General features: G+C 32.8%; 1 protein-coding gene across 4 annotated transcripts in view; it reads left to right on the top strand.

Annotated features, from left to right (window-relative positions):
- Nucleotides 1-22,506, top strand: part of Sick (sickie) — a 156,270-nt gene that overhangs the window by 42,635 nt on the left and 91,129 nt on the right. For 3 of the 4 annotated variants that reach the window (XM_070303075.1, XM_070303076.1, XM_070303074.1), the window contains exons 3-4: nucleotides 11,869-11,986; nucleotides 12,488-12,540. In XM_070303075.1, coding sequence (XP_070159176.1) covers nucleotides 11,869-11,986; nucleotides 12,488-12,540 — 171 coding nt within the window. Of the gene's footprint in view, nucleotides 1-11,868; nucleotides 11,987-12,487; nucleotides 12,541-18,197; nucleotides 18,338-22,506 lie in introns of those variants that run through there. The other variant, XM_070303077.1, reaches the window with a different exon arrangement.

The following is a 22,506-nucleotide window of genomic DNA, read 5'->3' as shown; positions in this document are numbered from 1 at the left end:
CGTTTGTGTAGCAGGATGCAGCAGGATGTTAAAAAAATAATCGAGGTAGACGCGTTCGCAGCAATGGTGTTAAATAAATACGTCGACGCACACAGCGTAGCACCTGGATTATCACGAAAAAGGATTTCGTAGCTTTATCGGGTTTCGCTTTGCGCGGATTTTTAGCCGCTATTTTGCAGCTCGGTTTCCATCAGAATTATTCTACACTTGCCAAAAAAAAAAAAAAAAAATAATAATCCAATTTTATGCCGTTACAAATTTTTTTTAAAAACAAATTGAAAAGTAAATTAAAATTTCAAAAAGTTTTGAAGATAGAATTTAATTTAATTTAATTAAAATATCTTCAATAAATACAATTTATAATTGAGAAATATTGTGATAAGATTTTAATAAAAACTTAATTTCTATATTTATTATATTGTTACGAAATAAAACGTTGATTACATATGATAATCATGAATTAAAATGCTGAACTTCTTAATTATATAATATTTTTTAATATTTTTTATATTTCTCTTTGTATAATATATACATATATATATATATATATATAATAAATACAAGCTAATAGAAATTAATTATTATAAGGTATATTTGACAGAGAGAGAGAGAGAGAGAGAGAGAGAGAGAGAGAGAGAGAGAGAAGCACATTTTCTCTTTTTTTATTTTTTTATTACTTTTTATTACGTAATATTATCTTTTGTCTTTGATGACCGTTTTATATATCATGTTGAAAAGAAATTTCAGTAAGCCATCCGAAAAAGGACACTCGATGTGTAAAATCAATATTCCCCGCGTACACTCTCGGACCTTCCGGAGTCCATGCCACTTTGCGTCCACATCAAATGCGACGTGGAAATGCCACATCACACGAATATCGTACCGATATGTTTCACGCGAGAACAAACGTGTCGAACTACATTGTAGAAATGTGTCGCGGTTGCAGTTGGGGTGTTGAAACCGCGATTATAAATCCCCAACATCAATGACAAATTATTTTCCTTTTTCTTTTTTAATCAAGCTACTCAAGTCAAACTAATAAATATGTTAATTGTACACGAAAAATTCGTATATTTATATAATAAATAAAATAAAATATAGGTGATATATTTTCTTCTTCTCTTTGTGTCTTTAAACAAGCTATATCATAAGTAATTATTATTTAAATCAAAGATGAAATTATATATATATATATATTCTTTCTAGCTTTATAAAAATTAAAAGTATTTCAGAAATTTATTACAAATATATGCACACACAGGATAATTAGCATTTAGATGGTTTTCTGAAATAATTTATTTCTAAAATAACGTATGATAAATAATATTTAGATGATAGTGTATGGAGTAGTATTGTTAGGTAAATACTTGGCGAGAGAGAGAGAGAGAGAGAGAGAGAGAGAGAGAGAGAGAGAGAAATAAACGATAAGATACAGCAAGCATCGTTGAGATACGAAGAGAACCGTCTTGCTCCTTGGGGCAATAGGATACTGCTCGGGAAGATAGGACCGCCGTCGAATCAGGAGCGCGCGACCCCAAGCAAATGTCGAAGCTCGTTAGAGTGTTTCGAAGAGCGAGTTAGCGGTCTCCCGCGCGCTGTACGTGAGCCGAAAGAATTATAGTAATTTCGACGTGACGAAACCTGAATCCGAAATACAGTTTCTATACGAATGGCACGCGTCTGCTGTACAGATTTCGTCAAAGAAATGGGTAGAAATTTTCCTTAATAATCGAAGGGAGTTCCTTTTTAATTTGAAAATAGTTACAGACCAGATAATATGTTTAAGAAATTAATTTATCGAGTTATATGTAATTATATTCTTTTATAATATAAAAATAAAAATAGTAAAAGGGGCATCTTTTCATGTTTTTTTTTTTTATGGGCATAATTATTTCTAACAATAGTTATTTCATTTTTTTGTAATACTCTCTTTAAATATATTATATCCTTATTTTGGGAAGAGAGATAGAGGAGACTTATCGTATCTATATTCTAAAGTTATGAAGGGATGTACCCTTCTATTATTTAGATTTGATGTATGCTAAGAGATATTTTTTATTCTTAAAAAATATATTATATATTTATTAAATTCTAGCAAAAACTTTTCTAAAACTGACTACGATTATCGCGTAGTGTATATTTGTATGTTAGGTATACCGCCCTATCTCGACACGGTGCATGTTGCAAGACGCGTAACTGCCTCGGAAAAGCTTAACCAGTAGTGTTCTTATGCGAGACAAGCCTACAGGCGAAAGTTTTGCACGTGTGCATTTGCGAGATTCTAAAATCGAGGGCCTGGTGTCTTTCACTTGTCTTGTGTGGGCCAGTTAGCGCATGCGAAAAGATGCCCACACGAGACGACGACGCACAATGGCAGGGTTGGGCCCGGTTGCATCGCGACTCGGATAAATTTAGCTCGTTCTCGCGAATACGCGTGTACGCGCGTGCACACGTATTCGTATAATGGCGCGTAGGTGAGCCATTCATTCATAAAACATATAACCCACGTGACGCCGACGGCTGGCAAACTACGAAAAAAACAAGTTGCGAGGTAAAGAGATGAGCATGAAGGAAAAGAAGCAACGTGCGGTTGAGGAAAAGGGATAAAGTTCTTAATAATTCCATTACGGGGATTTTCGCAAGAAATATTTCGATCGAGGAATTCTAGTAATATTGTATAATTATTTATTTAATTGATATAAATTATATATTTTTTATTAGAGGAATTAAATTATATATTTTTCATCAATTATATTATTTATTATGTTTTTTTTTTTTTATTGTTAATATTTCTCGGTAAATATTTTGTCTTTCCTTTGAATAGTTTTTTCTTTCTTTTTTCAACAATCTTATTTATATCTTTATGTTTTGATACGTCTGTATATATTAGAGATTTAAAGATGTTTGGATAGGCTTTAATTTTACGGGGAAACAGAGGATGCTAATCAGATCTTATCGGAGTACTGTCGTAATGGTGAACGCGTAAAAATAACCTTGTTCTCCCGAAAGAGGGAGAGAGAGAGAGAGAGAGAAAGAGAGAAGAGTTCGGTTGTCATGACGACAACAGATTTTTCTCGAATTCCGCGAGGGTGTGAGAACATAGGACATGCTTGTTGCAGGACACGTACCCTCCTGAGGAAAGAGGGTGCATGCATCCTCCATTTAGTTCTTGGGGGAACGATAACTCGGTTACAATGGTTCTCAACCGCGCATGATTTTCAATCTGACGATCTATTATTTTCTTATATCAATTTCGATGAATTTTTATAGAGTGCTTATGTTTCAAACAAGATAAAATTTGCGAAATGTAAAAATTTTATTAATTATTAGACAGAAATGAAATTACAATAAAATTTCATAGTGTTTTTTTTTTTAATATTTAATATTTTTATTTTTTATATTTCTTTTATAGATCTTTATAAATTAATTTTATAATTAAACTATGTTTTTTTTATAACTCATTATAGATGCAATAACGTTAAATCCCTTGATTTACGTAATATAGATTCCATACTATTTCGTGATAGAAGCACAATCTATATATTTACGTACCTCTAACGATTCACATTGTCAGCTGAATTGAGTTGCGCTTTGCCGATCGGAAAATTGACCGCGGAGATTCTGTTGCGTAACTAAGTGCACGGTTAACGTGCACTTTTCGGAGTAAAGAGGGTGAAAAATGCAGGGAAGAAAGATTGTAGCGGTGGCACACGGCTCGTTTGTAACGGCGAGGAAGAGGGATAACCGGGCCGATGACCGGTTATGAAACAAAGATATTAGCGCATCTGCTGCATATATTACGCTAATAATATTGATAAGTTGCGCATTTTTCGCGTTTTGAATGTACTGCGAATATTTTCTTTTCAACTTTTTTATTAATGGTATAAATATGCGTTATCTCTCTCTTTCTTTCAATATTATATTTTATTTATTATTAAATTTTTGACGAGATAGGAATAATATTTTACAATAATTGTAAATTTTTTAATTAATAAAGAAATATAACTAAATGTAATAATATTTGCACAAATACGCACGCGTATGGTGATACTTATGATTTAGTATGATAATTTTAACAAATCATAAATTCCTCTCTTTTCGATAGAACACTCTATTAAATTAGGAAAATTATTCCGATCGGCTTGTTGGATTATGCGCTTAAGATAGATTCCCAATTCCGGGATTTCCCTTTCGCTCTAGACTTTCTCTCCTCCTTCGTCCCGTCATCCCAAACACTCCCCGTCTCGATATCGTTCGGGTTAAAGCAAACCTAATTCCGTCTAGCTGTTCCATAGTCGGCGGTGTCCATCGATAGAGCAAACCTCTCTCTCACTATAATCGCGCGACAAAGCTAAGGCTTTCCTATCCTTTTCTCGTCTCTCGCTCTCACCGCACGCAGCGCGAGACGTGTTCCACCCGCAAAATTGTTGCGCCGACGTAGCCATCCGACCCCTCTTGTCATCATTAATGGGGTAAAGTGAAACTCGCTTCATTCCGTCAGTCGGTGTGAATTAGTTTCGCAGCATCCAACTGACAGGATTTTTGTGAAATGAAAATGTATGAAAAAAAGGCTTGAAAATGAAAGGCAAAGAAATTAAGAAAGAATTCTCGCGGAGAAATGTTAGAAATGTCAAATCTATCAAGAGACTTTAATGTTTCCAGAATATATGACTATACATATAATATATATATATATATATGTATATATATGTGTGTGTATGTGTGTGTGTGTGTGTGTGTGTGTGTGTGTGTGTGTGTGTGTGGATATTATTTATATGTAACATGTTAACATTATTATAAATATTAGTAACATATATGTTATTAATAAAATATAATATGATTTATCAAATATTAAAATAAAAATAGAAATAATTTTATATTGAAATCTATATTCTTTTTATGGTCTTATACATTATATATATTTTTTGAAATAAACATTTTTATAAATTTTCTTCAAAATAATAAGAGTAAAGGCGTTAAAGAATATAATTAGAATTAAAAGAACTTTATCTTGCCATAAGAAAATGAAGAGTGCAAAAGTATGTGCTCTCTTCTCTTTATTATTATTATTATTAAAAAAAAAAAAAAAGCCATATGAGGTTTACCTTTTATCTCGTCCCTCTTTTTTACTCGTGAAATTATCCTCTCGGTTGCATTATCACGCAGGATGTTAAAAAACGAGCAGGATTACGCGACTAACGAGTCGTCAGACTGCCGTCGGCCGTCAGAAGCGAATTAATTATTGTCCTTTAACGGTTTTGTTTCCGGCTCCTGAGCCTTCGGCGTCGCCATCGTTCCGGTGGGATCTGTTGCAATATTCAATTTCATGCACCCCCTTTGCGCCATGGACCTGCCATCCCCACGCCGAAGGACAATTATTATCGTTTGACTGTTCCCTCGAACTTCGGGATGCAAATCGTTGTGCCGGAAAAACAATGGTGAAACCATCAGGAATTAATTGCCAAATTTTTGGAAACGCAAATGTTGATAATTTACGAACTCAAGTTTTAGGAGATCAAGCTCGAATCGCTAAATCAACTCGTATAGATCGTGACGCGTGATAATGTAAATCTAATTATTTGCACTTATTGTATCTATAATATCTAATACGCGCGCGCGCGAAATAATATAAAAATTTATAAAATGTTTAAAAGTGTGGCAAAAGATGATTTCGATGATTTAACAAGTTCACGAATCGGAAAAGAGAGAGAAAGGTGACCGATACGAGCTAATCATAAATAAAATAAAAATGTATATAAAGAAAACTTTAACTTTAACGAAAACAACAAGTTACAGCGACAAAAAGATTGAACATATTTTTTTCTTATTCAAAAATCATGAAAAGATCAGAGACATAGTATATAGATATAGTATGAATGGCAGCAGGGATGCTCGGCACGAGACATGAACATTCCCGACAGGTGCGCGGATATCGATTGCTATTCCGCCCGGCTCGCGTACGAGCATCATCATTAATTGTAATGCCGTCCGTGGCGTTGTCTTTTAACGCGCGCGATGATCGGCGCCAAGTCGAATATCGATCAGTGCGTACACGCGGTTCCCACCGCCTTTTATCAATGCCGCGAGGCATTGCTACTCCATGTGACGTCCTCGGCTTCACGTCAGGGATGGCAGAGATGGCGATGAAAAAGAATTAAATTCGGCGTTGCACGGCGTTAAATCGCCAGACGAAAATTGCTGGGAATTTTGATAAACAGAATTGAATACATAGTGAGATAAATTACTAACGTCTAATTACAGTCAAAATTTCTACGATATGATTTATTTTATAATCGATATAATTGACAAAAGAAGCAAAGAAATTATATAATAATCGACAATGACGAGAATTAATCATCGCTTGTGAATATGAAACGCTAGGATTGTATACGGTATTTAAAACAAAATTCATTTTTTTTTCTTTTTTTTTTTTTTTAATTAAGTTACTTCTTTGTTAAATTATAATTAAATCTTTGCATCAATTTTTTTTTTTAATTGGAAAAGTAGTTTGCATCGTTATTGTATTGAAGAGAAACTATACTGTAGGACGCAATCTAGAATGCGGTAGTTTGCTGCAACCCGATGACTCCGCGATCTAATCAACGACAGTTCCGCGGATCGGTCGTTGATGAATTTACTGTCTTTCGTTTGATTCCGTTAATTCGTCGATTCAAACGAACACGCCCACGCAAACGAGCGACGCTCGCTCGCTTTACTCATCGTGCTCTATTTTGACCGTCGCCATCGCCCGCTCTTTCCTCCCTTCAACCGCCGAACCGCGTCTCTCGTTTTCTATTTCCATCTCCCTTTACGCGTTATTTTCGCCCGCAGAGGAAAGATATTGTCTTCCCGGAACATCGTCGCACGTCTAGCAATTTTTATTAGTTCTTCTTCCTCTTTATATTCTCCTTTATTCTCTCTATACCGTCATACGTTATATAGGTTGTTTAGTTGTCTCTAAGTAAGCCTAAGAGACAATTGTTGCAAATTCTAACATATTTAATATAAATCGACGGATGATGTTATAGCAAGGAATATATTCAAAGATTGCGAAATCGATTTAGAGGGGTATTAACTTTGAATATATTACGCGATCGAAATAACGCTATGGATGCTTTCATAATTTTTTATCACACCTATAACTTTAGAATAATGATTTTTATTGACATTTTTATTTTTTAACAGATATGATTATTTTAGACATGATTTTTAATACAGATTTTTTTTTTTTTTTTTAATTTTATATTTATTAGATCACGCTGCACAAAATATCGCAGAGAAATATAAGGCACTCATTGTCAGTATATAACAAGTTACAGCTTCAACATTCTACATTATTTTTAATAGATTTTTAATTTTAAGTAAAATAAAAATATATATTTTTCCGAAAGTTATGCGTTTCTTTGATCATTTTTTTATGAGCTTTCTTTATTCAAGTTAGATGACAGCATTAAAGAATCGCATATACATGTTATTGAATTGACGCTGACTCGTTTATATTACCGAGAAATTTTTTTCCTCATTTAATATCCTTACAGTTTTGTCATTCTTTGACAGTTCAATGCAATTTCTTCATCGTGTTTGTCGTACATGTCTTAAAATAGCAATCCAAATATGTGTCACACTTTCCGATCGCATGCGTCATCATTATGATTCTCCCGATTCTTAATTTCTCGAAACTTTTGTATACATAAACGTTTTTCATCGGAATACGGATCCCATATAATTTTGCAGATTAACTAAAAATAAGCGCGCAAAAAAATTAACGTAATTATTACACAAATTAAATGTGGTTGTAAAATTAATATAATTATGTAATTTATAAATTTTTTCAAATCCAAGATTAATATGTTAAATTTGATAATCTTGATATTAAATTAAAATTATATTTATGATTAATCTTAAAAATTATTTTAATTTTAATTATTTTTCCAATTTGATAAAAAAATAGCAATTAGAGAGACTGGATTTAGAAATTAAACTTTGATTTGAATAAATTTAGATTAACATCTTTTCCATCGTTATTCTAAAAAATTTCAATTATAATAATATATTGTCTTTTAATAATAATAATAATAATAATAATAAAATAAGAAAGAGGACGCACAATGTGATTTTATCAAATACTAGATACATATACATTATTACAAAATGTCTGATATTATTTCAAACGGTATTTTTTTAATTTATAATAAATTTAAGTTTCCACGAAACAACTCCAAATTTGCAAAATATAATAACTGCGTGAAATTTTACCATACAAAAACGTAATTTGTTGATATTTTATGATGAAGTTTTGTAAATAGAGACAGATATATAGATAGAGCGGCATGGCGGGAAAAGGAAGGGGAGATGAAAGAAATGATGAGGCGGAGGGAGAAAATGGAGAAGAAGGAGAAGGCGCGAGAGAGATTGTATACCTACGAATAGAGAAACGTGCGGAGCGGTTCATCGGTCGCGTATTCAGTTACGTCCGATGCGTCGTGGTGTCGAGACGTTTCTACGTGTTTCTTACAATGGATCGCGACGTCGCGCAAATCGTCACGTTGTTCCGGAGATTAATCTGGAACGGGGGCGACTTGACTGGCAAATTGAACAATTGAACGATTGAAATACAATACCAACTCAAAATATACATATAAAGTATATACGTATAAAATAATTTCGCAGTGACCCGATTTTTTTAACGATATTAAGTATAGTTTGATTGAAAAATTTATATATTTTTGTTTAAATATCGTATATCAAACTTATTTAAGAATTTAAATCAATATCCTAATATTATTATATAACGTATCGATATATTTTTTAAATTTATATTTTGTAGAAAAAAATTAAGTAAAATCATTTTAGAAAAAAAAAAAAAATAATAATAATAATAATCGGCATGCGAGTTGTATTAAATCAAAAGACTTTTTATTGAAAGGATGAAGTTTAAAAATCGAGAGTCAAAGATGTATCGAGGATGACAATTTTGATTATAGTGTGAATAGAGCATGATCGCGATTATGCATTACTATGTGATTATTCGGCGCAAAGTGCAGAATACAATTACGATTCGTCAGAGATAATCACAGAGCACATTATTCGAATGACGCTGAAGCATCGCGGTGACCACCGGCGGCGTCATGGCATGCATCAGAGCGCCGAGATCCGTGCGCGGTTCCGTTGACGACATTAAAGCCGACTCTACCCGTAATATTGTACAGGTAAAAAGTCTTTCCTCCTTGCTCCGTATCTCTTTCGCCAATAGACCCCTCGAATCTTTTTATTAAATTTACTTTGATCTTGGTTTGGGTGAATACAATTATTATAACGAATGCCAAGTGAGTCAGGTTGTATAACACGAAAAGATACAAACGAATTCGTTTAAAATAAGAAAATAGGTAAATAATTTTTTTTTTTTCGAGGATAACAAATTCGTAAGAGTTCGTTATAATATCCCATAAAAACAGACCGCTAAAAATATTTTGCACGACGAAAAAATATTTTATGAGATATCTTATTCGCGGTAAATAACTTGCAATATCAAAAGAGAAAATAAAAAATGAAATTTCACACTCACTATTATCTTGTAATGCTAACTAATATTATGACGATTGAAAGTATGAAATATATATATAGAACTATATACTCAATTACATTATACCGTCTCTTTATCTTTTTTGTATCTATTATTACCTCTATAAATTCTTGCGAGAGAAGAAATTTTATATTTTAAGTTACAAGTATAAGCTGTACATGAAATAAAGAATATCTTTTAATTCAATGAGATATAGTTTAGTATATGCGTTTCGCTCGATCTCGCTTCTGTTTCTTTCATCTCTCTTTTCCTATTGAAATACCGCGGAAAAGTCCTGGGATTTCATGGGAAAAGCGCGAAAAGATTCGGAGAAGCGACGACCCCGTCGTGGCCGCCGTAATAATGGTGGCGACCTGAAATCATGAAGCAAGCCTTCGCTCGCGTCCCTTCCGTTCGTCTCTTTACACGCTTAAAAATAGTACGCGATGACTAACTCTCTTCTCTCCTCGCTCTCTGTACAGCTCCTGTCTTCCTCTCTTTCTCGTCTGCACCACGTTTGTCTTTCCTTGTGCCTTCCAGCGTCCAGTGCTGCGAGCGAGTGCGCGTCTCTCTGCCTCCTCGGACAGACTCTCGAGAGTCGTTCGCTCGCACGCTTGCACGCGCTGGAAAGCCTGGCGCTTCGCCAGGCCGGTAAACGACGTCGGGACAATTCATTCTTCCCGACGTGATTTATGTCCCCGATGCTCACTTATATAAAAATATTTATAAATAAAAAATTTTCTGAAAAATAAAAATGTCTCACGCACACAAAAATTGTTAAAGTTTCTAGTTGATTTATAGTTGATGTAATAATGAACGACTTCAAAATGTGCTCTATGACGAAGTATCAACATGTGAATCAATATTGATTTGATTGAATTTCTCAAAAAATTTATTAACGTATCATTCCTCTCTTTCCTTCTCTCTCTTTCTTTCTTTCTCTTTATCCGACAAATAAATAATATACATAGTGACAACCATGTACTTGCGACACTATAAAATAGCAGGTGAAAAAAGCAGAGAGAAGATAAACATGAGGAGTGAGGAGAATTTTCTTTCACAAATTGTCAAACTGTCAAAATTCGCATGATTCGACAGTTGCAAATAACACGAATGAAGCAAGTTGCGGCGCACAAGCGAGACAGTCAATCAGCATCGCGGAAAAGAAGCCTCAACGCTTCGATATATTCGAGTTCGAGGTTTCATGTCTTTTTTAGAAAGAGACTAGCGCTTCGCTCTTTTTTTTTTTTTTTTAGAGAGAGAGAGAGAGAGAAGTTACAGTATAATTTTTTTTGGAAAAATAAAATAGTTTCCTTCAAAAAAATATTTATTATATTAAATATTATTATAACGACATTTGAAATGCATTAAAGAGATTAAGCAAAGTTCGGCGCAAAGTTAATATTTGTGAAGCATATATGTATCGAAAGCGAAATTCAACATGGTAGACGAGAGGCGAATAAGGAAACATCTCGCGAGAGATTCTTCGAGGTGGAGAGATTCCTATCACGCCAATTGGCATTCTTCACTTTGCTTCTATCATTTCGAGTAACGTAGGGGTCAGTGGTACAATTTGCACAAGTTTGACTAGAACTCGGCGGCGCAGTAGAAATATTTATTACAGAATTTTAAAAATATTTAAGAAGAAAATCACAAAAAAAGAAATTTGTTTTTTCTTTATTCTTTTTAAGATACGGAGAAAGTTCGCTGTATTTTTATCTATACAATTATTTTTAGCGGAACAAAATTACTCTAAAATTATTTTCGAGGTATTTTCAATGTAGGAGATGAAAAATTGTTTTGCAAAATATTTGCGTGCAATTTCTTATAATTATTTATTATTTTTATAAATACAAACGTTTGTAGAGCTAGAGCGAGTATAATGGAAAAGTAATAATTGGCGTGCAGTTGCAGCACGAAGAGATAATAATCGCTCTATCGACCATTAAAAAGTCTGCTTCTCTACAATATGTTTTTCTCTTTTTATCTTTTGTGATTGCCTTTAATTCACCGAACTATGATCTTGAGAGCCAATCGATCAAACATAATAATTGCCATGAAACGCGATGTATTAAGATCGCGCGCAATTTTAGTATTACGATGAATAACTCGATTTACTCTACGAATATTTTTTTACTATTAAAAGATGAGGGACATGAATCTAATATATGTACATATCATATGCGAACAATATCTGTTATTTTTCGCTTGAAATGAAGAAAAAAGTTTTTTTTTTATTAAACGATGATTTTAATTGTCGAAAACCAGCAGTAAAGATATTTTTAAATATACTTTTAATATTTCAGATCTACACGGATTGGGCGAATTATTACTTGGAACGAGGAGGTTGCAAAAGGAGAGTGACCGATCTCCAAGCTGATCTCTGCGACGGTGTCCTTTTGGCCGACTTGGTGGAGGCTGTCAGTAAGTGTCCTCGTCTCTTTATCTTTTAAAAATTACATAATTATCCACATTTATATCGAGAAGAAGCGATAAAAATTAAATATTTTAAAAAATTACATAAATGTGTTTGCGAATCTCTGAAAACTAAATTATATTTATAACTATTATAATTTAAAAATACCTTTTTATTTTCTGTTTTGATAGAAAACATTTGTATTAAATAAATAAAGATTTAATTGCGGCATTTTATTAATAAAGATCGATGCATAAAATTGGTCAGTGATGCTAGTTGATGAATCGCTAAATATGTGATACGCTTAACAGTATCCGAATCACCGTTTATGGTGTTGGACAGTTATTCGTAACATAACATATAAATTTACGTAAGTCATTACTGAATAAGATACGATAGTCACGTGCTATACGTGCATGTCATATGCAATTTGTCGGAATGTCCGTTAGTCAACTAAATAAAAGAAAAATAATTTCTAAATTAATCTATGATTATCTTTCTTGTTGCAGCTAATCAAAAAGTGATCGACGTAAACCGAAAACCGAAAAGCGCTCAACAAATGGTGAGTGCATATACTCTTTGAAACTAAATATTATTTATTATTTGAATAATAAAAAGGATATATATTATAATAAATATATATATAAAAATAATATAAAGATGTCTCAATTAATCAATATTGTATATTCATAGTCATTCCATATATTTATCAAATATAGTAAAAATGATTACAATTTAAATTTCAAATTAATTAAATAACAAAAATTTATTATATTCGTTTTATTATTGCAACATATGTATAATGAATCTTTATATTCTTATATAAACAAGATATCAATTACCGATCATTAATAATCCCTTTATAATCAACTTCAAAAGAATGCCGATTGTTTACTCGTTAATTAAACGAGAGATTAGGAAAAAATCTCAGATTATAGATAAGGACCGATCGACTCGAAAGTCGGACAGACCATATTAGATGCCGCGGAGCTTTCCTAAGGAAACAAATTGTAAGACCCATCCGTCCTTTAAAAATAGAGAGCTCATAAGCTCTCGCCGCTTAGGATACGCGGATAAAATCAGTGCAACCACACGTACGATGCACCGTCCATACATAGATTACCGTCCGCGCTCTTCTTCAGAGAATATGTATTTAGAATAACGCGCGGAAAAACCAAACTACATTGCATCTTGCGGCACATTTCGATTCTTTCCTCGAAAAATATCCAATGCTAATACTAATTTGCAAATTATTCATCTTTTAATCAATTTTTTAGACGTTTTTAATCAATTAAGACGTTTATATAATTTTCTATTTATTTATTTACTTTTTTTTTTTAATTTTAAATTTAATTAATATTTTTAACTAATTTGACATACGCGCACACTAGTTCTCAAATTGTATCACAATATACTTATCCTTTTTTATTTGTGATTTCTTAACTCTTTTGATTTCTTAGTTAATTTATTTATAATAGTTTTAAAATTTAATATATCTTGACCAATATGCTATTTCTAAATAATAAATCTTTAAGTCATCTTTGAAGCCACGCATTTCACGATATTCTGTGATTTAATAAAATATAATCCTTTGTTATGAAAAAATGTGTATAATATATAATTATAATATAAATATCGTGAATTTTAAATCTCTCTTTGTTATAATATAAATGCGTAATGATCGTATTTTGCAATAAGATTGTAAGATAAATCTGCACTTGGTCTGAGAAGAATGATCGCCTGGATCTCAGATTGGCATTTCACAGAAGTGCCGCGGCAAAAGGATTCGCTTAGAATCGCATTTAGCGTAACCTCTGACACGCGCGTTTTGTATCCGCGATTAAACATCTGGCTTTTATAGGTATTCGCGGTTAATTAAGCTATTAATTATAACGTCTCGTTACGCCCCTTGCTCGTAATTTTTTTTTTTTTTTAACGAATGCGATACTTAATCTCTGAGTTTCTTATACGGGAAAAATTTTAAACTGTCCAGATTGTACTTTTGATAGACATTAAATTTTGCCAATCATATTTGAATATCCTCTGAAAGGGAAATTGTCTAGTATGGCACGCACAGACATATAATATTAATTAAAATAATTTAATGTTTAATAAAAAAATAAAATAAGATTGACACATCACATAAAAAATATATTAAAATTTTAAAATACAAAAACTAAAATTGGTTATATATGTTAGCAGAATCTATTGTAAATATAAGTATTTACTCTCTATTTTTGTTGCAATTAATTTTTTTTCTATTAACCGAAACCTTTTTAGGAAATTGAATTATTTTTTTTATTATTATAACATTCGACAAAATGTTAGAAAGCGTACAATAAAATTTCAAAATAGATAGGTTTCTGTCTCGTGATATCGTAAGGATTCCATTCTCGAAGGCAGTCCTTCAATTTGTATCCTTTGAGGAAGAGCATCACGCGTTGACTCAGGATTATGCAAATTGGAAACACGAGGAGGTATCACTAGGTAGAAAGAGATAGAAAGAGAAATGTAACTCAACTGCGCGTTTCGATCTATACATCCGGATGTGACGTGGCTCGTTTTCCTAGCGAGATGCACTTAGAATCCATAAAACACGCGTCCCTTTCCTCTCATCTTTCTTTTTTCTATTCAAATATCTTCTATTCAATCTTTGTACTCTTTCATAATAAATAGTGACGAATTAAAAATTAGAAGCATTTATGTTATTTTGTTGTGCTTTTAATATAGTAAAATCATCTGTGTCAAAGATTAAATAAAACTTGATGCAGAAATTAAAAATATATAAATATTATAATTAAAAATATAGAGAATAAGATATATATAATATATGTAAATGTATAATTTCTAAATAATAAAATATAATTATATATGTGTATGTATGTGTGAAAAGCGCGGAAAAAATGACAGCAAAAATGATCTTTATACTTTTGTATTGAAGAAATTCCAAATATCTTTCTTCAGCTCTTTGGCAAAAGCTCGATAATTAACTAGACTAGCAAACTTTTCACATAACTTTTAATAGTTATATGCATTATTAAGTATGCTTCGTATTACTCTAGAGTCAAGTTCACGTTGGCACTTTGAGAGCATGGGCGATGTTAAAGCTCCTCGAAATCTTTTCTCGAGTTTTGTTCTTACCCTCGATCGAGTGAGTGGCAAAAACGAGGTAGTCGGTTCGTAGAGAGAAGTCACTTTTCCAATTTCGCGGTGGTCGAGGGTGGACGCTAAGGAAAAGAGAAGGGCTCCGGTCTATAATTAAAAGCAAGCCAAGCACACGCGCCATATACCATATGTACACGGTGATTCATAGTGATAAGCGAGGACAATCTATCGAGATAGAGAATAAACTTATATTATTAAGCGATTTAATCGAGGTTTTAAACATTTTTTTAATAATAAAGAATTATTTTTGTTGGAAACTTCATGAGTGAGTTAGTTAACAGTTGACTTTATCTAACCTAGAGCAGAATTTAATTCTCTTTTTTTTTTTCTTAAATATATACAAATATATTTGAATATAATATATATATATGATATATAATATTATATGTAATATGATATATAAATATTAAATATTTCACGCTACATTTTGATCAATAATTACTCGGTATTTTTAGTGATTCGTGAAGCAACCTGTAATTGGTTTGAATCGCATATTTTCTTTTCTGGCTCGCGCTTAGCACGGGACTTAAAACTCGTTCGTTTACAATTTGTACGCACTCCTGCGACACGTACAATAGCGTACGAAGCGAAATGTGCGTTCTTCGTGCTTCGCTGAACAAACCGGAAACGTTCGATGGTTGCATAAGTCGGTATTATGCACAGAGATGCGGTCCATTCTCTTATTATCAACCAGCCATATCAATTCTTTCACTTGTCAGTTTTTGTTCATTGAGTGATAAATCGGAAAAAAAGATATATTTATATATATTAAAAAGAATTAAGAAAGAAAAGGATTTAAATTTTTAACAAAAGAAAGAAAGAGTTTAGAGTTTTATTAAGTATATATATATATATATATATATATTTTTTAAAGATTAAAAGGTAAATCAAGATTTTTAAATTACTGATATACTATAAAGTTCTTCAAGATCTTTTCGATTGGTCAATTTTGATTTAATTACAATGGTGGATCAAAAGCGTTAATCTCACCGAAAGGTTTGTCCGTTCTTTTCGGGTCCATATCATAAACTTGTTTCCCACGGTAACCGAGTTCTCATCTTTGAACTATTCTTCGGTCATCGACGTTGTTTTGATGATTAAAGAGCCGGCTAAACTCGAATTTAAACCGGAACTGGCATTGCGTCTCTGCCCGGCGTTGGGCCATTGCAATCTATTTCTATTTCGCGGAGAATCCGCTCTCGAGAGATAGCGAAGATGAGTCATTTCGTATATATTAGTCAAGCATCGCCACCGGTCTCTTTAACGAATCGATGACGTAATAATTGCGAAATATATTTTATTTCCAAATAATTTTACAGCATATGCGTTGAATAATATGTTAAAATACTTTTTGAATTATCTAAAATTATTACAGAAAATTTTAAATTTAGAACATATAGAATCGCAATTCAATTTAACTGTAAACAAGGTAATGCTCGATGAACTAACGCTTAAAAATCGATTATTCGATTGTTTAGATTAGGAGAGCGTGAGCAAGTGTTAGGGAAGGCGTATACCCTGGGTGCTGAATACGACGAAAATGCCGCAGGTGTCCTAGATACGAGTTAGTACACATTTGTACACTGTATGAGTTGAAAGAGGAAGACTGAAGAGAAAAAGAGGAAATATGTAGGCGCGGTTTCCCGGTAAGATCGCTTTTGTGGGGAAAAAAAAAAAAAGAAGGAAACGTTCTAGGCCGTATTTCCTCTTTGAGAGACTAAAAAGTCCATCGTACATATCGGGTGTTCCTACAAACTCGCATTTCTATTATATATCTCAGATATGTAAAGTATAATTAACAAAAATTCAAATATAATTTTTTGCAAATCTAATGTTTATTTTTTTGATCAAATCAAATTTTTCTTTTAATTTTAATTTTAATTTAAAATTAATTTTCCTTTACAATTACTATTAATGTTTATTTGAGTTAATTTATAAATTTATTATATCATTATGTAGATTGTCTCTCTTTTTTTTTTTTATATAGAATTCACTTTAAATCAAAAGATTTAATCGTTCTATATTTTTTGTAGATTTTTTTTCTTCTCGGTATAAATACGATTTTTTATACCTCCGGATTAGAGATAGTCGTCAAATATCTGACGATAAATCAACTTTCTGACGTAAGAATTCTTGCGCAAAAATCATTGATCGCTTATATTATTACTCGATTGTACGTTACTAGACGTTTTTCCTTTCCCCTGAAAAGGAATAGTTTGGATCCTGGAGTTTTCAGATAGAAAAATATTCTGAAAAAAAGCGTAAAACTTTTTAAAAAAATTTTTTTGTGGAATAATTTCAATCTAACTTTTTTTAATTAATTAAATCTCTTCAAAAGCATACATGAATTCATTAATTTTCTCGAATCCTTGAAATTGTTCTCTCGATTGAACCGGATTTGGAAACAATTAAATAATCCTACATTCGTAAATTCGTGTTTGTTTGTGAAGTATATTTGAATACAAGTTACCAACGTGAGGCTGACGTACATATGTATAGGTATGATGTCATTGATCGTTTTCGGAGCTTAATCTTAAACTTGCATTAAATTTTTTTTCGACACTTTAGAATTTAAAAGATTAGATATTTGATTTTCTTTTTAAATTTTTTCATTTCACGAATGACATATTATCAACTTATCCTAAAAATTAATATACATATATCAACAGTATCATTATTTGATCGAGCATTATATCGTGTTGTTCGTGAAATAGATTTATTTAAAAAACATTGAATTAATGATACAATTAATGATAGTTACATAGCGATGCGATACGAACTGACCCCACTCACGATTCCCTGACCACGTGGATACCTGGGCTATCTAGGCTCCCACACTTGGAAAACGCTCCCACTACTCGTCGATTGTTCCTTCCTTTTTCCTTTGGCCTTCTCCGTGTGCTCTCTGTTCGGCCAATTGTGGTGTGGCTTACCTCGACCTCGTATATCCGTGTATGCTCTCTCTGTTTCTCATCGCTTAGTGTCCCACGAGTGGTCCAGCAGTGCGGATGCTGCATCCGATTCTCGCGTTCAGAAAGCGCGCGAAATATGTTGATAAAGAAATCAATTAATTTTCTCGCAGAATGAAATACCGTTAACGCGATGCTAATTAGCAATTTGACAATAATCGTTGTGCGATTTATATTTGGCTTTTGTGTTTCATGAGAAAACCGGAGTTATTGGTTCATAGTAAGGTAATGTTTTTGACTAAAATGATGTTGATTGCTGCGCTAATTATATACACAAAAATTTAATATCTATATTTATACTCATTTAAATTTCTCATTTTATTTTTATATTATTTATATAAATAAAAAATCTTTGTTATATTTTCAGCATTAAAAATTGAATACTTTCGACAAACATTAATGCGATTTTCCTCGAATCTTTTTTAAGAAAAGATCAATTATGAATTGAACAACGAATCTCTCTCTCTCTCTCTCTCCCTTTCTCTCTCCCTCTTATATCCGTGTTTATCGCGATATCTTATTTAAAAAATTAATTCGCGTATCTGAAACATAAACAGATTCAGGATATAGGTATTACCCAGATACGCCACATGAGCATATGTCTTCTATCTTTTCTCAGTTAATGTTTCGTAAATGTTCGACTAGCACGTGCTGGCACGAGACGAAGATTCTCGACGCGTTTTACCTTCTATAATCTTCTCGCTCCTCGCTCTCTTTTTCTCTCTTTCCTGCTTTCTCTCTCGTAACTGCATTTTTCATGAATGAAAAAATTATCGTTTATTTGATTTGTTCATGGCGCGCATTCATTTTCAGCTCCGCGAATAATCATTGGAGTAGTGAAATTTTTATAGTTGCCGTCTCATCAATATCCGATATAATAGCATTTCAAGTGGATTGACTAACAATAAGAGTTTATTTCAAGTGAAATTTATTCCAGGTATTATCTTAAAATTATATCATATCTTTTGGAAATTGGACGAAATTTAATTTATTGAATAAACAAAAAAATTTTATTGAAATTTTATATGATAAGATACTTTAAAATATACTTGCTTTTTAAAACACTTTATGAGATTTAAAATTGATAATATAAAGATTAGCAATTCAGAGCGATAGAGTTTACTATTTAAAATATAATATTATAATATTTAATATTAATTTGAAACATTGTTTTAATATAAAATTTTACGATTATTGATAATATAATAATTCACAAATTAAATTTTTCTGCGAGTTTTGTAATTCGATGAAATTATTTTAATATATTAAAAGTACATTTAACTTTATTTTAATATTATATTTTTTAATTAAACTTGCATAATGAAAAGAAAATTTTGCGGAAAATAAAATATATATGCGAAGCTTTAATGAATGATTTACATTATGACATTTTGCTTCACAGCGATTTATACGGTATGCTTCGGGGTCAAACTTTAAGCCATAAAGAATTAACAGCGTCGAAATGCCGATAGTTCTAATGATGTGAAAAGATGCCTTGAAAGCAATTTCAGAAGCAATCGTTTTGCTTCTTGAGAAAACTTTATCTTTGGACTCTTAAAGGATTTGTTTTAACTGTTTTAAGTTTTACATAATTTATTCATGATATTTTAATGGATTCAAAATTTATTTTTTCATTTATAACAAAAGCTCGACAAAGCGAGACAATTTCTACTTATAATATATATATACATATATAATACCTATTAATATTTTTCATACAAGTACCATTTCGAGATTCGCTTAATTGGATCTAGACGAGAAGTCGAAATAGCGGACTATCAAAATCACAGAAGGTCGATTTGATCGCGACGAGCAAACAGCGTTCTGAGTTGTCATTCAAAGCAGCAATGATACTCGCGCACAGTTAATAAAGCGGTCGTTAATCGGCGACGACAACGTGCCATAGTAAATTCTTCTTAACTAACTCCGACCCCTCGACGCACCCGAAACGATTACATTCGCTGCATTTCGCCGAGCAAACTCCTTTTCAGCTCGAGCAAATGCATTTTCGACAAAAATACTTGAGATCTGAAAATCTATTGGAGTACAGAAAAGATCATTAACGAAAATTCTTGATTGAAAGATAATTAATTATATTAATATAATACGATTACAATTTTATTAATATACAAAAAATGATAGTGAAATTGAAAAAATTGAAAAAGTAGTTTTAATCGCATGCTTTTATTCATTTCGACGATGATAATCAAGTAGAGATATTTTTTTTTACAAAAACAGATGCAGATTTAATAATCAAACTTTGATATTAATTGAAATGAACGATGTATAAATTTACACATATTTAGATTGATATAATATATCTTTTAATCCTCAAATTATGTTATTTGCCAATCTTTTTATAACACTAAATTATATCTAGGAATAATTAATTGGGTAAGGGAAAGGAGCTACGCTGCGTTGCAAAAAAGGCGATAAACAAACCGTGTGAGCGAATGAAGATTAAACGGCGGCTTGGTGCGACCCGCGGGCGCGTTTTATTAAATTATTATCGCCATTTATGAGTCGAGCCAGTTCGGGATCGGACAACGTTAATAAACGGCCGCGAGAGATCGGTCGCAATGTCAAATTGCCTCTTAAAAACGAGCGTAAAGCGAATTGCATAAGTGGCAAGGTACCCGCCGACCAATCGTAACATAGCGTCCCCCCCGCTATGCACTGCTACTGTGCATGTCGTATGCGCTTATGTATTCTTTCTTCACGCGGTCGCATCCGACCGGGATCTTTCGTGTAAATCGCTACCAACTTCCGCCGTCACGGAAAATTGCAAGGTCTTATTATGACGCGGCCTTGAGTTGGGAAAATAGACAATTATTATCGTTGGCTTGCGTTTTCAAGAAGATTGGACATTCGCATGGTATAATCATGTGATATTATCAATAATTGCAATAATAATGGACTGTCATTTTGTTATTTTTCGTGCGCGGTTGTTTTCATATTAATATATTATTTTTATTGTATAATTAATATTTTATATATAGATATCCCCCCCGAGAGGGGGTGAGAGAAAGAGAGAAAAAGATAAAATACGTTATATTCCATCTAAATTGAAATTATCACAGACATCTCTTATCTCTTCTACAACTATTTTAAATATTCGACCTCGTTAATTATTCTGCGTAAGCATTCCACGCATGTCAAGCAGCGCTCGCAAGCATTATTTCGCAGTTTATTATTCCGTTCTCGATCCCTACATCAAACGAACTGCGTTGTACGGATAGACATGCGATCGCGATTGATGTATTGCCATTGGCGATTTATAATCTTGCCGCTTGTACGCGGCAAGGCACAAATGCCGTGTTTCAATTTCGGTTCGAATACTCATCCATTTGAAATTCATTCACCCGTTACATTGCGTTGCGAGCGCATCTACAATTAGCGTAATCGTTAACTCGCGGCATTTTCGTGTTTCGCGAATTTCTCCTTTCTCGGCCATTGCAATCGTATTGTATTAGATTATTGCGAAAATTTTGTCGAGAATCATTTAATTGATTTCACGAGGATTAACGATACATTTTCACGAATGTTACATAAACTTATTTATGCAAAATAGACTTTTATGAGTTATAAAGTTAATAAGAGATTTATTAAAGGTGAACAAAATTTTAATATATTAAAATTAATTTATTAAAACACGAATCAATGCATTAAAACTCTTGTGCGATTTAATGTACGAATTGAAATTAATATATGATTATTCTACGAATTGCGAATAATTCTAACAAGTTGCTTGACAATCTTTGTGATCAATGTCCACTTTTTTTTTTCCCCTCACTCCTTCGCTCTTAGATCTCTTTCTTTCTAGATGAGTGGAAGATTGTTAGGATTCTATACGTACATCGGTCTTAACAAGTTCTGGCGAGTCGCGGAGAATAGATTTTTTGCTGAAAGATCGAGTCATCCGAATGCTCTTGCGAATCTCAACGCGCATCCGATCGAAATCGTGAGGAGGCCTGCGATAGATGGATATGGCACACGAGTAGCTTCTTAACGGTACCGAAACAGACACTTGGCCTTGTCATCGAGCGCATTATTAATTCGCTAGAAACCGAGGATTAACCAAGCCGAATGACACGTATGTGCACACGTTGCAATCCGCGACTTGCGGGGTCTTGATACGGCGAATTGCAGTTTCTGCGATCGCTATCGTTGCTTATTATGCGCGCTGCGCACGGTGCCATTTTCATCGGCGTGTAATTTTTGTCGCAAATCCGTTGCCCGTTTTATATTTCGAGCCGCGCAGGCACGAAATGAGACTCAAGGTGAGCTTCGATTCGAGAGCACACGCGTGCGCGCACAAGAGAGTTCGATACGGTAACGCGACCCGTTCCAGAAGGCTCGTCCAGCCTCCGAGCGATTATTGCATGGATCCGACT

The sequence above is a fragment of the Polyergus mexicanus genome, unplaced genomic scaffold (assembly GCF_030449975.1).
Source record: "Polyergus mexicanus isolate NDT 795.1 unplaced genomic scaffold, iyPolMexi1.0 SCAF_10, whole genome shotgun sequence".
NCBI classification, from domain to species: domain Eukaryota; kingdom Metazoa; phylum Arthropoda; class Insecta; order Hymenoptera; family Formicidae; genus Polyergus; species Polyergus mexicanus.
Note: the sequence above shows the minus strand (reverse complement) of the source record. Positions and strands in the feature narration are given on the sequence as shown.